General features: G+C 31.7%; 1 protein-coding gene across 1 annotated transcript; it reads left to right on the forward strand.

The window, feature by feature from the left end:
- The first annotated feature begins 11256 nt into the window (after positions 1 to 11256).
- LOC125822145 (uncharacterized) lies at positions 11257 to 13646 on the forward strand. Its single transcript, XM_049501522.1, has 3 exons — positions 11257 to 11380; positions 12286 to 12498; positions 13115 to 13646. The coding sequence occupies exons 2-3, from the start codon at positions 12316 to 12318 to the stop codon at positions 13382 to 13384; spliced, it is 453 nt and encodes a 150-aa protein (XP_049357479.1). The 5' UTR covers positions 11257 to 11380; positions 12286 to 12315; the 3' UTR covers positions 13385 to 13646.
- Positions 13647 to 13762: the final 116 nt, after the last annotated feature.

Here is a 13762-nt window from a genome sequence, read left to right on the forward strand (position 1 = left end):
AAAGAGGAATTTTCGCATATAGCCACTCAAAAATAGCCTAATTACTCTTCATAGTTATAATTTGATAATTACAATTTGTAGCTACATATTGTAGGGAGGAGAGAGGCGAGCGAGAGAGGGCAAAGAGTGGGAGAGAGATGAATTGTATATGTATATCGGTTAGATAATTGTATATTATACATATACATTTGTATATATGGCAAGCGAGATTGGGAGAGGGAGGAGCGAGGCGAGCGATATTGGGAGAGGAAGGAGAGAGGAGAGCGAGACTGGGAAAGGGAGGAGAGAGGCGAGCGAGAGAGGACAATAATTTGTATAATTCACAGGTACGTTTGTATAATTCACGTGTTTTTGTATAATTGAGTAATATAAAGTCTGAAATTATACAAATATAATGAAACTCGAAGTAACAAATTGATACATACATAAATATATGAACTTTAAACAATTATACAAATTACATTATATACATTAAATTATACAAAATCCAAAAACTACACGTTTAGACAAACTTTAAAAAGTTATATACAAAAAGATTGAATGTATATGATGATAAAACTGAAAAACCAAAGGAAATCATCGTCATATACAAATTAAAACAATCGTATAGAAATACAAATCAAACAAAGAATTGTTACATGCGAATTATACAAATATGACAAATTATACATATACAAATGTGGCTAATATACAAACTGGAAGTCAGCCCACGCAATTAATGTATAATGTTAGTCGCGAGTGGTAATTATAGCAAACTATAATTATGATGAGTAATTAAGTAGCATAAATTTGTTTAACCGCATATTTTTCCCAATTTTATTAATGGAGGGATTCACTCTAGGACTCAAAATTGATCCTAAAATAGATTTAGAGAATCTTAGTAGCTTAGTAGGTTAGTTATCTGAACTCCCATCTTGTTAGTGAAGGTTTGATTCCCACATAGCAATCACCCCACATTTTTCCTCCCCCCTCCATTCTGTAAAAAATAATAATCCTAAAATAGGTTAATTGTGATATTTTGTTCTTTAATAAAAAAAATGTTTGATATTCATAATACAGACAACTTTAAAGGGAAAAAAAAAATACTAATAAAATAATATATAAATTTCCTCATAACTTATTCTTATACATGTATTAGTTATATGAATTTTTTAATTGTTAAACAAAAATTGTATTACTTTATACATGAATAATTTATTTCGTATCTACCTATCAAATGTCTTACAAGTTAAATAACTAATCTAAAAATATAATTAAGAAACATTAGCTAATTTATTAAATCTAAATTTAAAAGTAAACATATTTATTTTTGAAATATTTCTTTCTTTTTTGAAAAATTTCCACGTGGCAAATGGCAACCCTGCGTATAAATAGAGAGGATTGGGGTAAATTGCTTTCTTCAAAAACTAAAAGAAACTCTGAAGTTTCCAAATACTCGCCAAAATTAATCATCAATTCCAAAAGCATCTGATAGCCTCAAATTCGTTCGAAATCGCTGTGTATGTGGCATTCGTCTTAAAGTAAGCTTTCTTTATTCTTTTTTCAGGGTTTTATGTTGGAGAATTTGGCTTCTTGATTTGAATTCAACCGTGTAAATTGATATTGTTTTGCTTTAGTGGTTTATCTTGTTCAAGAACTTGGCTTCTTCTTGTTATGTTTCTGATGATATGATTCTAATTTCTTGGTTTTCGATCATTCTAGTACTTATCAATTGTTTTTCTTCTGATTTTTCATCAAGATTATTATCAAGATTATGAAGATCAATGTTTTTTCATCAAGATTGGTGAAGTAGACAGTAGTAGTGTTTCTATAATGGACACGGACATATGAAATAAACAAGCGCGTCAACTTGAAGCTGCTCTTTATATAAAGAGAATTACCCAAACGCATTCCACGCTGTTCTCCACCAAAAAAACCCGCCAATGATTCAGTTTCTCTCTGCTTCAGTAATGGCTATTGGGAGTGTAGTTGGCTTCGTAGGTTTGGAATTGGCTACTTCGCTTCTTCATTCGGGTTACTCTCTTCAGCCCCTCGAGGTTTATTACCCGTTTTTTTGTTGATAAATTCTAGTTCTTCTTGTTATGTTTCTGATCATATGATTCTAATTTCTTGATTTTCGATCATTCTATAGTACTAATGTAGAATTAAAATTTCAAGAAACTTAAAGATTTAGTTTAATGCTTTACATAACTTCACCTTTCGTTTTGTCAATCTTTTTTTGGGTGGGTAAATTATGCCGTGCCTTGAGATTTCTAATAGTAAATACGTTCTCATGGGTGGTTTACTTGAACATACTGAACTGATCTCTCTCTGTGTCTCATTCGTATTGTGATTTCAAGATTTTCGGTGAGGTGAAAGAAACTCTCACTCTCTTCTCTCTCTCTGGCATTAAAAAGTAAGCTTCCTCCCTCTCTTTTTCAATGGATATTCGTATTGTGATTTCAAGATTTTCGGTGAAGTCAAAGAAACTCTCCCTCTTTTGATTGCATCTTAGGTTCTTTAGGGTTTTATGATGGAGAATTTGAATTCTTGATGTTTCGTGATTGTAATTCACAATGTAATTTATATTCTTTTGCTTTAGTGGTTTCGAATGTTCAAGAATTTACAATGTCTTTGTGATGTTTTACCAAGATTCTACGGTGTCTTTTCTTTAGTGAAGAAAGTTGTCTAATGTATGTTTTGGTCACTACTTTGGTTATGGTATGGAGTACCAGAGGGGCTTTGCAGTTTTGTGGAGGCCTCATCTGTTCCAATATAACATTAGCTCTTTGAGGGATTCAGGGATGCACCATTTCACCTATTCAAGAACAAGAAACAAAACGTCTTCAGCTAGACTACATATATGTTGGGAGGGGGAGGTCAAGTGATGATCTCACTGCATATGGACTCATATCTGGATTTGTGAGGCGGTTTCCAGTTTTAGTGAGTTTATCTTCACTGGATAAGGATCATCTTGTTCAGATTTGTCTACTCTTTTTGCCTTTTTGCAATGTAGTTTCTAGTTTCACGTTTTCATGATTTAATCGGCTTTTTGGGAACTCCAACTCTGCTTAGGAGGTTGATGACCAACTTTAAAATAGTCATATTATGATGAATCCTCATAGTATTTGTTGAGATGATGTCCTAATGAAATTGGCCCAACCAGAGTGAATTACACCAGACTTTTAAATGTGGTTTTGATCGATTGATTGGATGGGGAACTTTGGGAGTTTGTTCATTTTGCTTTTAGGTGCTATCGTGGACTCTTAGCTGACATTAAGAAGGGAAGACTAGTAAACTCAATATGTTCTGTTAAAAGTATCCTTTTCCAATATTTGCTTTTTCTATCTTTCTTTGATCATTTTTTCCATGTTGATATCTGTAAAATCATCTTTACCCCTCTAGAATTTGAGCTTGAGGTGCTGCTTCCGCGTGCCAAAAATTTACATTATCGAACTTCTTCAAATAAATCTCCATTTTTGCATATTCTTTGCATTTATAGTCTAGATCAGAAGTACTCTTGAATTTGTAGCTTATTATTCAAATATTTGATTTAAGTACCTTGACCTAGTTAAATGCAATAATCTTACAATAGTTGATTTATACATGGACAGAGAAGCCAACCAACCTATGAAACAGTCATTTACACCTATTGTGAAAAGTCTTTGTGAGGTTCAACTTGCATGCATTGAGAAATTATTTGTTTATGATATTTAGACTACCAGGAGAAGGAAAAAAAATATGTAGGCTGCTTGAAGATGAAAGAGAATAATTGAAGTTGATGTTCTCTTTTGCTTTTCACCTTTCATATTGTTTCTTACTTCCTTTTTTTTCCTTTTATTTGTGGATGCTTATTTTTGCTCTCACAGAACCCAAAGATGCTCTTTGCAAGAAATACAAGCAATCAACTTGAATAATGTATGCTTTTAACTCAGTGTTGTTTAGCTCTAACGTATGATATTTCATTCCTCTGAAAAAATAAGTTTTTCTGTCTTTATCCCCAACACATTCACAGGAAAAAAGGGAAAGAGATAATGAAGAAGAAGAAGCCATTCTTGATAAAAAAAAAAAATGATACTCCATTCTGATGCACTGGATCAAAATAAGTTAATTTACCGCGAAACAATTTGTTTTGATGCTACAGGTCGATTTACAGTTTACCAAGAATGCACTTCGAGTTATTGTTGAGTAAAGCATTGCCAAAAATACTGGTGAACGAGGCTTAAGATCTATACTAGAAAGTATACTGACTGAAGCCTTGTTTGAGGTATTGCATGACACCACAACTTTTTGTATTTGGTGTTAATTCTGGAAGAGCTTGGAAAAATGTCACCCATTTTTCTCTTCACATTGAGGCAACTATAGGGAGGAGATATGTCACCTTTTATTTGAGAGTTTGAAGTACTTGCTTTTGAGTATTACTTTTAAAATTTGACCCATGAGTGTTGACATAACTATCTTATGTAGAACTTTTCTCCAAATTCCAAAATGAACCTAAACATGACTTTTACCTGTCTTTTGAAATGTGCCTAAATATTGGTTTCAAAGGCTCGTGTTTCATTGTCAAGTAGACTACATGGATTCTCTTTTGTAATCTGGTTCACTTTTGTACTATCATCAGCATAGTTATTCAATTATTTTTTGGTGTTCATGTTTGTTTGCACGTTGCTGACTTCAATGTCGAAGCAGCTCAGCAAGAGGTTGTCTACATAGATGAAGTTGATAAAATAGCTAAACTGGTCCAAAAATTATTATCTACTTTATGAATTTGGATAATTGACTTTAAAGTAATCATTCTCATCGTAATCTCTATAGGCTGAGAGCCTTAACATTGGCAGAGATGTATCTGAGGAGGACGTCCAACAGGCGCTGCCAAAGATGCTTGAAGGAACTGTGAGTATTTATTGCAAAATATTTTCTGTTCGTTCCAAAATTGCCTATTACTCTTGTAAACGTGTTCTCAAATTCATATCTGTAGTTCCTTGACTTCAAATGTGTTCTCTTTTGAAGCATTTTTCGGAGATCAATAAGCTCACCTGCTGAGTTTATCTTTATTTCTTTTTTAGATTGTGAGTGTACCTGATAATAGAGCACGGAAGCATCCATGTGGCGATACTATTCAGGTATACTGGATCTATTATAGGATGGTAATGTAGTTTAGTGGGAAAAACACTAACCACTTGCTATTTGGATGGTAATATAGTTTAGTGCTTTTTAGAATCTATTTGATTAAGTTTGGGGTGAAATACAATCTCTAGTCTCTACTGGGAAAGATTGTTTGTTCAAGAAAAATCAGATGTCGGACACTGGCCTATCCAACAAACAAGAAACAACACTTCTTCAGCTAAACTACACTTATGTTGGAAGTGGGAAATCAAGTCAAATGCTGGTTTAAATGCCTTGCAGCAATTATCTACGAAGACTGTGAAGTTGTAACGAGCTGGACATTAATTGTTCATTAGCTTGTCACTGTTCTCATCCCTGTGGTTTAGAGAAGACAATTGCAGAAAGGTTATCTTGTCATACTCAATTAATTTCATGAAACACTTTGTGAGGAGATCCCTGTGACTTGAGCATAGTTTTCTTTTCCGTAAATCTAGTGATTTTATGACTCTTTATTCTCGTGAAATTTTAAAAGCTAAATGCATCAGAAGCATTAGTTTGACATTAAATTCTGTATCTCGGTAGAAAGGGATGATTTCACTACGTATGGACTCATACTTGAATTTGTGGGGCAGTTTCCAGTTTCAGGAGTTTGATGGATGTTGTGGTCACTACTTTTAGGCTTTTTTCTAGGGTTGTAATTGTTTGTGGAATCTTTAATGGTGAAATACTTGGCTAAGATCAAATATATTTCTGTAGCTCCGCCACTGTTTACAGTTTACCGAGAATGCTTTTCGACTTATTGGTGAGAAAGCCATTGCCAAAAACACTGGTGCATGAGGCTTAAGATCTATTCTGACTGAAGCCATGTTTGAGGTATTGCATGACATCACAGTTTTTTGTATTTGTCGTTAATTCTGAAAGAGCTTCACAAACATTTTACTTTCATCACATTGAGGATTGAACAATTTTCAAATAGAAAATAAAGATCCCAAACAATATGAAGATAAATTGCACAATTGTAAACATCGACTAGAAGACAATCAGAAAAAAGAGTTACTAATAATTAATAATCTTGGGATGGGATCATAAAATATTCTAATTTAACACCACCAATTGAATCTTATTTTGATAAATTTCAAGACTTGTGGTCGTCTTATATATGTTCATGAGGAATAAGATTTTCTTCTTGTTGATAACTAGTTGAGTCTCCAATTTATATGTTGCAACTCTTATTAAAGAATTGGGAAAAAAATTATGTGCCTTACACACCTCAAAACAAAAATATTTTGTTCGTAATTGAACGAGCAAAAACTTTCATATCGATCTGATACAATTAGAATATCTTATTTTCTTAGATGGTTGTTTTCACTTGCCGTGTTACAAAATCTTCACGTAGAATTTAGTTATAATACCATTATTTTTGGTATTATAACAAACAAATTTTATCCAAAAAGTGGCCAAACTTTTGATAGAAATAAGTGTGAGTAGTGGATTTTTTCATAACCTAAAACAAAAGTTGGTTTTCCCCAAAAGAATTTTTCCTGGTCAAACATTAATTATTGATTTTTAAAAAAAATTATTGATCAAATATAAACTGTTTTCTCATCTATTTTATTTTATTTTTAAATCACTTTTAATAAAATATTTTTTCAATTGAGAGTCCAATTCTCCCTCCGAAATCGGCTATCCATAAGGCTTTAATGTAGGGGTTACAAAACTAATCCTTAAAATCTAATCCACCTGATTTGTTTATTTATTAAATCAATTTATTTTGATTCGTCAAATTTTATTTATATAAAATTGGTCTCATTTTAGCAAAATATGTAGTTCAGATTGGCCTATGAAACTCATTTGTAAAAAATAATTTTTTATACTATATTATATATAATAATATTAATAAAAATTATTCTTTTATTTAATTTTGTTTGATAATTAAATATGTCTCTTTTAGTCCAATACCTTTAAATCTCGCCATAAGGGAGACTGCACTCTGGAGATTAATAGGAGTAGTTTTTTATACAACTTTTACATATATTTATCCCATATTGTACTTTCATTTGCATTCATTTTATACAACTTTTACGATAATTAATTGGATAGGTTTAAGCTTCTCAGTATTTTCATTCATTTTGAAGCTAACAATTGAATTATTTAGGGCTTATAATCATCAAAATTATATATAATATATAATCACTAAAGGTGATATTATTTTTAAAAGCTCCGGAGTGAATTTTGGTGCACTTTGGCATATTATTCCAATGATTAAGGGTAAGACTATTGAAAAAATATTAGATTCAAATCTCAACGTATTACATTAATGACTAAGGCAAAATAATATGATTTTGATAAGAAATCATAAATCAAAATTTATATATACTAAATTTGACAAATTAAAGTAAATCAAGCTAATAAAAAAATAAAATAAATTAGGTGAATTGTATATTTTTTAAAAAAAAACAAATTTTGTTACTTTAATCTCGGAATAAAATACAGAATTATCATATCCCTATCCATAGAACTAGGAATTCTCTCTCTATTGAGTATTGACTTTGTTGATCAAAGAGATATTTTCTCCGGGAAATCCTCATTATTTAAACATAATAAAATCATCCATTTCATGTGGAGTATATATATATTAGATGCATCTAAGAATTAAATCACTTAAGTATTATTTTTCTTGCTTGCTTTGTAGCGTGGGGTTATATAATTTCTATTTATTACTATCATGGAGAAAAACACACATGCTAGTGATAATATATTAATGTTGTTGACCGTAGAATTTGCTTCTTTTAATAAAAAAAAGAAGGGAACATTCTACGTGAAAGTTTTCATCGAAGGAGAAGGTCCGATAAAGCGTAACGCATTGGTGACACTCCCATCTAAAAATATCAAATATTCCAACAATGTTATATGGGGCACAAATAGGTGGGTAATCACTGTTGATCCAACAGAAAGGGTAAATTCTCTTCGTTTCGAGGTGTTTAAGGCACGTAAATTTTTTTCGAATTCTTTAATAGGAATCACAACGTACAAATTGGAGACTCGACTCAAGAGTAGTGAATTACGTTCAGAAGAAGAAAAATCTCTTATTCCTTGTGAGAATAATAAGAACACAAGTCTTAAGATTTGTAAAAATAAGGCATCAATGGGAGAGTTGAATGTGAATGTGGTATTGAGAGAGAAAGTAGCAATTAAAGATGGTGCTCAAGATTATTTTGTCCTCAAACAAGAAGATTTTAGGTTTCCCAAGCACTAGAAATTATGATTTTCTACTTCTTCTCAAACTTTTTTTAATTTTATGTCTTATTTATAAAAGATTTGAAAATGTTATTTCCTTCTTTGATTTAATAATAGCTAGGATTTCTTCAAGTACTAGTCTTTTCATGATTAATAATTAGGATTTCTTTTTTTCGTATGATAACATTCTTCATATTTGGTACTTATGATATTAGTATTGTGTTGCAAGCACTTGTATTTCATGTTAATTGTTATGATTTTTTTTCTAAATCATATAAAAATTATTAAATGTGGTTCATGATTTACACGTAATTTGATGGGCCACGAAATATAAAGTTAAAATGATGAATAGTGAGTCTATTTCTTTAATTGTTGACTCTCTCATGAATGAGAGAGACCGACTTATATAAATATAAAGGTCACTGTGAATCAAGAAAATGTTCTATTCAAAAGTGTAATCTCTTCCATTAAACCTTTTTTTTCCTTCTATTTTTGTTCCCCCCTCATTTTTATTTTTTTACATTTTAAAATAATAATTCAGCGTTTATAGGGTATGTACTTTTCAATACGAAAATGGAGTATTCCTTTATTTCACTAACATAGAAGAAAGGAAGTTATAATGTTATATGCAAGGTAAGTTTCATTAAAAAAATTAGAGGTGTAGTTGACAATAATGGAATAGATATTTGACAAAAATAAGATTATATTTCGTTTTTCCTGACAAAAAATAGAAGTGTAGTTGACTTACGTCTCGTGAGTTAATTTGATTAATTTTCAAAGCTAAATTAGATTATATTTACTTGATATTGCATACATCTAATTAGTTAAAAAAATATAGATTTATATGTAAACATTCAGTAAAACAATTTCGTTACTATGAACAATACCCTTTATATACCTTAAATATGAGGTTAAAGATATAGTACATTGGGCAAAAGACTAATTTTTTTTTAAAAAAAAGTAAAACATGTCTTGATTATACATAAGCAAACACTAACTAAGTAATTTTAAGGAAATCATGCTTTCTGTGTAAGTAATTCCGTACAGAATGGTATTGAATTCAAGCCATAATCCAAATGGCCCTTTGGATGTCCTAAATCGATATCCTACATAGTTCATACGTCTACAGCTGAGTAGCACTTCACCATTGTCAAACATATGTAGCGGTCTATTTAAAATAAAAAATGTCTCTCGTATGGTATACAATTGAATTCAAGATTCTTTGACAACATAGTCCTTCATTATCCATAACTTACAAGTAGTGTTCTCCGCGTAATAAACACAAAGCACTTCTCTTAATACTGCAACTCCATATTTGACATCATGATGAGTGAATATTTTCCTTATTGGCTCTAGCAATTGTATCTCTCCATATGTCTCATTTGAAATACTAAATGAAACTACAAAAAGTTTTTTTTTCTTGGAAATTACCTACCCAATGAAATGCTCCATGTAGAAATGTTAAAGGACCCATAAGAGCGTTACACAATTATCGGTAATAAGTCTCGTCCACAATAACTTATTTTTCTCCATAATCCACTTTTTAGTGGTAGAATTTCCATGTTAGGATAGTTTAACTTAAGGATGTTGTAGTCATTATTAATTGTGTCATATCCAAATCCATAAGTAAGAAATGTACTCTGTCTTTCTAAATGTGGAATTCGTATTGATTCTCTTGTAGAAGGGTTCCAAATTAAATCAAAAGGTCTTCGGCAATTGATAGAAGAACCAACCCATTGCAAGAAGAATACACTCTGTACCTAATTGCCGGTTTATAGTTTGAAGGAGAAACAAGTTTTTCTACATCGTCCTCAACTAGTTGAACCGATGATAAACGAGAAGCATAGAAATTAAATATATTAGGTGTATTCATGCACCATTGGCCAACAAGAAGCTTTTCAGAATTATGACTCTGATGCTTCATGTTAAAGTAAGGGTCAGAGATTAACGTGTTTCAAAATTTTGAAATACATTTAAATCGAAGAAGAGACTGCACGGGTAATCTGCTAAGGGTGTTTGTAATAATTTCATCTGCTAAGTGAATTCTTATTGCGTGACGATGCCTTTTTCTTTTCTTTGATTGCTTGATCGCAAAGCTTTCCTCTTTGCAGGTATGAACAGATTTCTTCTCATCAAAACTTCGTGTCATCGTTGGAGCTTCGAGATTGGGGTTTCAAATTTCTCTCTCGATCTGGATTTTCTAGGGTTTCTCTTCACTTTGAGGGCGGCTTATGGGAAAGGGAGATGACAAAAGTGTTAGGTTCCCTTCAGTAAAATCGATAGGAGTATTTAATGCCCTAATTAATTAACCTACAATTTTATTAAGTATTATTTAATACAAAATTAACCTCTTTAATTTTTTTTTTGTCCTAGATTCTAAAACTAGTAATTTATATTTCTTTTAAAAAATAAATAAAATAAACTATTTAATTACATAAACATTTCTATCATAGATATTAATTCACTCTATAGTTCCAAATAATTATAACATGTCTCACTAATTAATGATTTTGTGCTGGATTTCAAGTCAGATACATTACTCATTTAGATTTCAAGTCAGATACATGTATCAAAATTACTAAAAATATGTATCTTTGATACCAGATATATTTTAAATTACAGATACACATGAAGAGAGGTAAGTGAATTATCAACATGTATCTTTTGATAGTTGATACTAAATACATGTATTTTTTTTTATACCAAATACATTCTAAATACATGCTAATTATGTTGTGATATAATGTATCTAAAATAATTACATTTAATTTGACCTATAATTCATATATGATGAAGTAAATGTGATTAAAAAAATATAATATCAAAAACTAAAGTGGAAGCACATTATGTGAGATTTATGTTTTTTTTTTCAATTGACAACCCCATTCGTCCTGCAATCAGAAAAATTAGCCCAAAATGTATGAGGCTGGACGAAGACAAAACATATAAAGCCCAAACTCTCAAGTCTTAACCAAATTTCTGCCTTAATTCTTTTAAACCCCCGTCCCCAATCTTACTCCGTCGACGGCGAAATCCTCGCATTTACGGCAATCGAACGGTACTCCTTTCACCTCTCAATCTATAATTTCTCCCCTAAATAATTTTTCACTCATATTAATGTTTCTAATTCAAAATCTTAGTTAGGTATTCTTGAATCTTGATAATGAAAATGAAAGTGTTCTTGTTTATTGAAGAAATTATTTTACTGCGGAAAATTCAGAGAAAATTCGTATAAAAGAGTTGAGAATAAACAAAAGCTGTGAAATAAAGAGCAGGGTGTGAAATATAGGTGTTCTTGATAATGAAAATATTTGTATAAAAGAGTTAAAAATTCGTAGTTTATGACCACATTGATATCACTTGAAAGATTATATATGCACGAAATTGAAGATTATGACCTTGATAGAGCATTAATATAAAGATTATTTATACCGCAATTGAAGAGGAAAAATGCTTATAATTCACAGCTTGAACTTAGATGTGCAAACGTATCACGATTTTTCTTCTTTTGTGTTATATATATATATATATCCCAAGGGGTCTCCGGAGGTTATTATGATACTTTGCTATTTCATGGTGTGGGGTTTGAGTTAGTCAAAGAATATTTCATATGTCGCGATTGGAAGTTGGTATTCTGCTTCTTTATGGCTTGTTCATTTGTATTGTGTGTGTGTCTCATGGATTTTTCAAATTGTCACAATGAGAACTGATCTCTTTGTGTTGCTTGCTTATCAGAAAAAGGAATTCTCCAAATATTTAAGAATCTGGACTTCATGTATTTTCTACTTCACTTGTGCTAATGAGAAAACAATCAAACATTATAACGTGTAAGATTTATATTCTGTTTTACTTCAATGGGTGAATCTCTTGGTTGAGTTTGCTTTAATCATCTTGTTACAGGTGTGCAGTTTGTCTTACTTTTGGATTCTCCAAGCTTTAATACAATTCAATTTTGTGATTCAGGTAGTTGGTTGAGTCAAGAGGAGACAAAAGATGCCGCTTTATGATTGTATGCTTTTACTGAAACCGCATGTAAAGAAGGAGGCTCTGATGGACCTTGTAGCAAAGGTTGGGAAGCATGTTTATAGAAAAAATGGTGTGCTTACAGATTTAAAGTCGTTTGGTACTGTTCAATTGGGTTATGGCATTAAGAAACTAGATGGAAGATATTATCAGGTCTGTCTCTACTATCCTTTCAATAATGTCATATTTGCATCTCTTTTTCTCCGGACAAGCAAATGATTCATCAGAAAAGCATCAAAGGCGGAATGCAGTCCCATGAACATTTGACTATAGAAGTAGAAGAGAAAAAAAACACTAGTTGATTTCTTCTCATCTTCCTAATCTTTGATAGAAAGAGTTACCCGGTACCTGTGCTGGTAGGAAGTAGCACGTACTAGGTGGAATAGTCGAGATCCACATAGTCATCCCTGAGACCACAATTAACAAAAAAGGAAGGAAGAACATTCAACTATAAAAGTTGCCAAAGATATGAATTTATGCCCGAAGAAATTCCAAAGGTGCTTTTAACAGTTGTTCCATATAGCAGTAGAGATAGTTGTTTAGCCCCATCATCATTTTTCTGCTGCTTTCCTATATTTTGGTGCATGAAAATAAATAAGTTTTAGGTCTGTGACAATGACCATGCTAATTTTTTCCATGATGCACCTATAGGACCTCGGATAGGCCTGCTCTTCTCTATCTTCACAATAGAGTCAATAATTTAGGTCCATTTTCGTTCACAGCATTATGATTATTGTTACTATATTTGAAATATCTTGCATTTTTTTAGGGGCAACTGATGCAAATGACAGTGATGACACCTCCCAGTTTTAACAATGAGCTGCATTACTTGAACAAAGAAGACCGCCTACTTCGATGGCTTTTGGTTAAGCATCGTGACATCAAATTTGGATTTGACTTTTTGGGTGAAGATGATGCTGAGGCTGACCTAAGCAAGTTCAGGAGCAACATATATGAAATTGAGGAAGAAGAAGAAGAAGAAGATGATGATGATGATGATGAATATAATGTCGATGAATCTGAGAAGAAGTCGGTCTAGAAAACTTATGACTTTCACTATAAACTGCTGATTAGATTCCACCATAACCCAAACCAGAGGAAGATAAAAAGGCTACAAGTTAATCCCTGGCTTAAACTAATACTAGTAGATCAGTAGAAATTGATAAATTTCTGGCACTGGGACTCATCTATGACTCCAGTTTTAGTCATCAGTCAGTATGTTTTTCTAATCTTGATTATATTTTCTTGATATTTGATATTGGAGTGTGTTTTCTTATGTAAATATGAGTAAGTGTTAGAAATGATTTTCCCTCTTATGGTTTGTGCTAATCAGAGACTTAATTGTTGTCTTGCTCTAAATTTTTGCTATCAATCCTCACACGGAAACTGATCAGTAGAAACTATTCGGAGTCAATAT

The sequence above is a fragment of the Solanum verrucosum genome, unplaced genomic scaffold (genome assembly GCF_900185275.1).
Source record: "Solanum verrucosum unplaced genomic scaffold, falcon-dt-bn FXZP01000103.1, whole genome shotgun sequence".
NCBI classification, from domain to species: domain Eukaryota; kingdom Viridiplantae; phylum Streptophyta; class Magnoliopsida; order Solanales; family Solanaceae; genus Solanum; species Solanum verrucosum.

Coding starts and splice junctions, on each gene's coding strand:
- LOC125822145 (XM_049501522.1), top strand. CDS start 12,316: ATGCCGCTTTATGATTGTATGCTTTTACTGAAACCGCATGTAAAGAAG. Junction 12,499..13,114: donor TAGATGGAAGATATTATCAG/GTCTGTCTCTAC, acceptor GCATTTTTTTAG/GGGCAACTGATGCAAATGAC.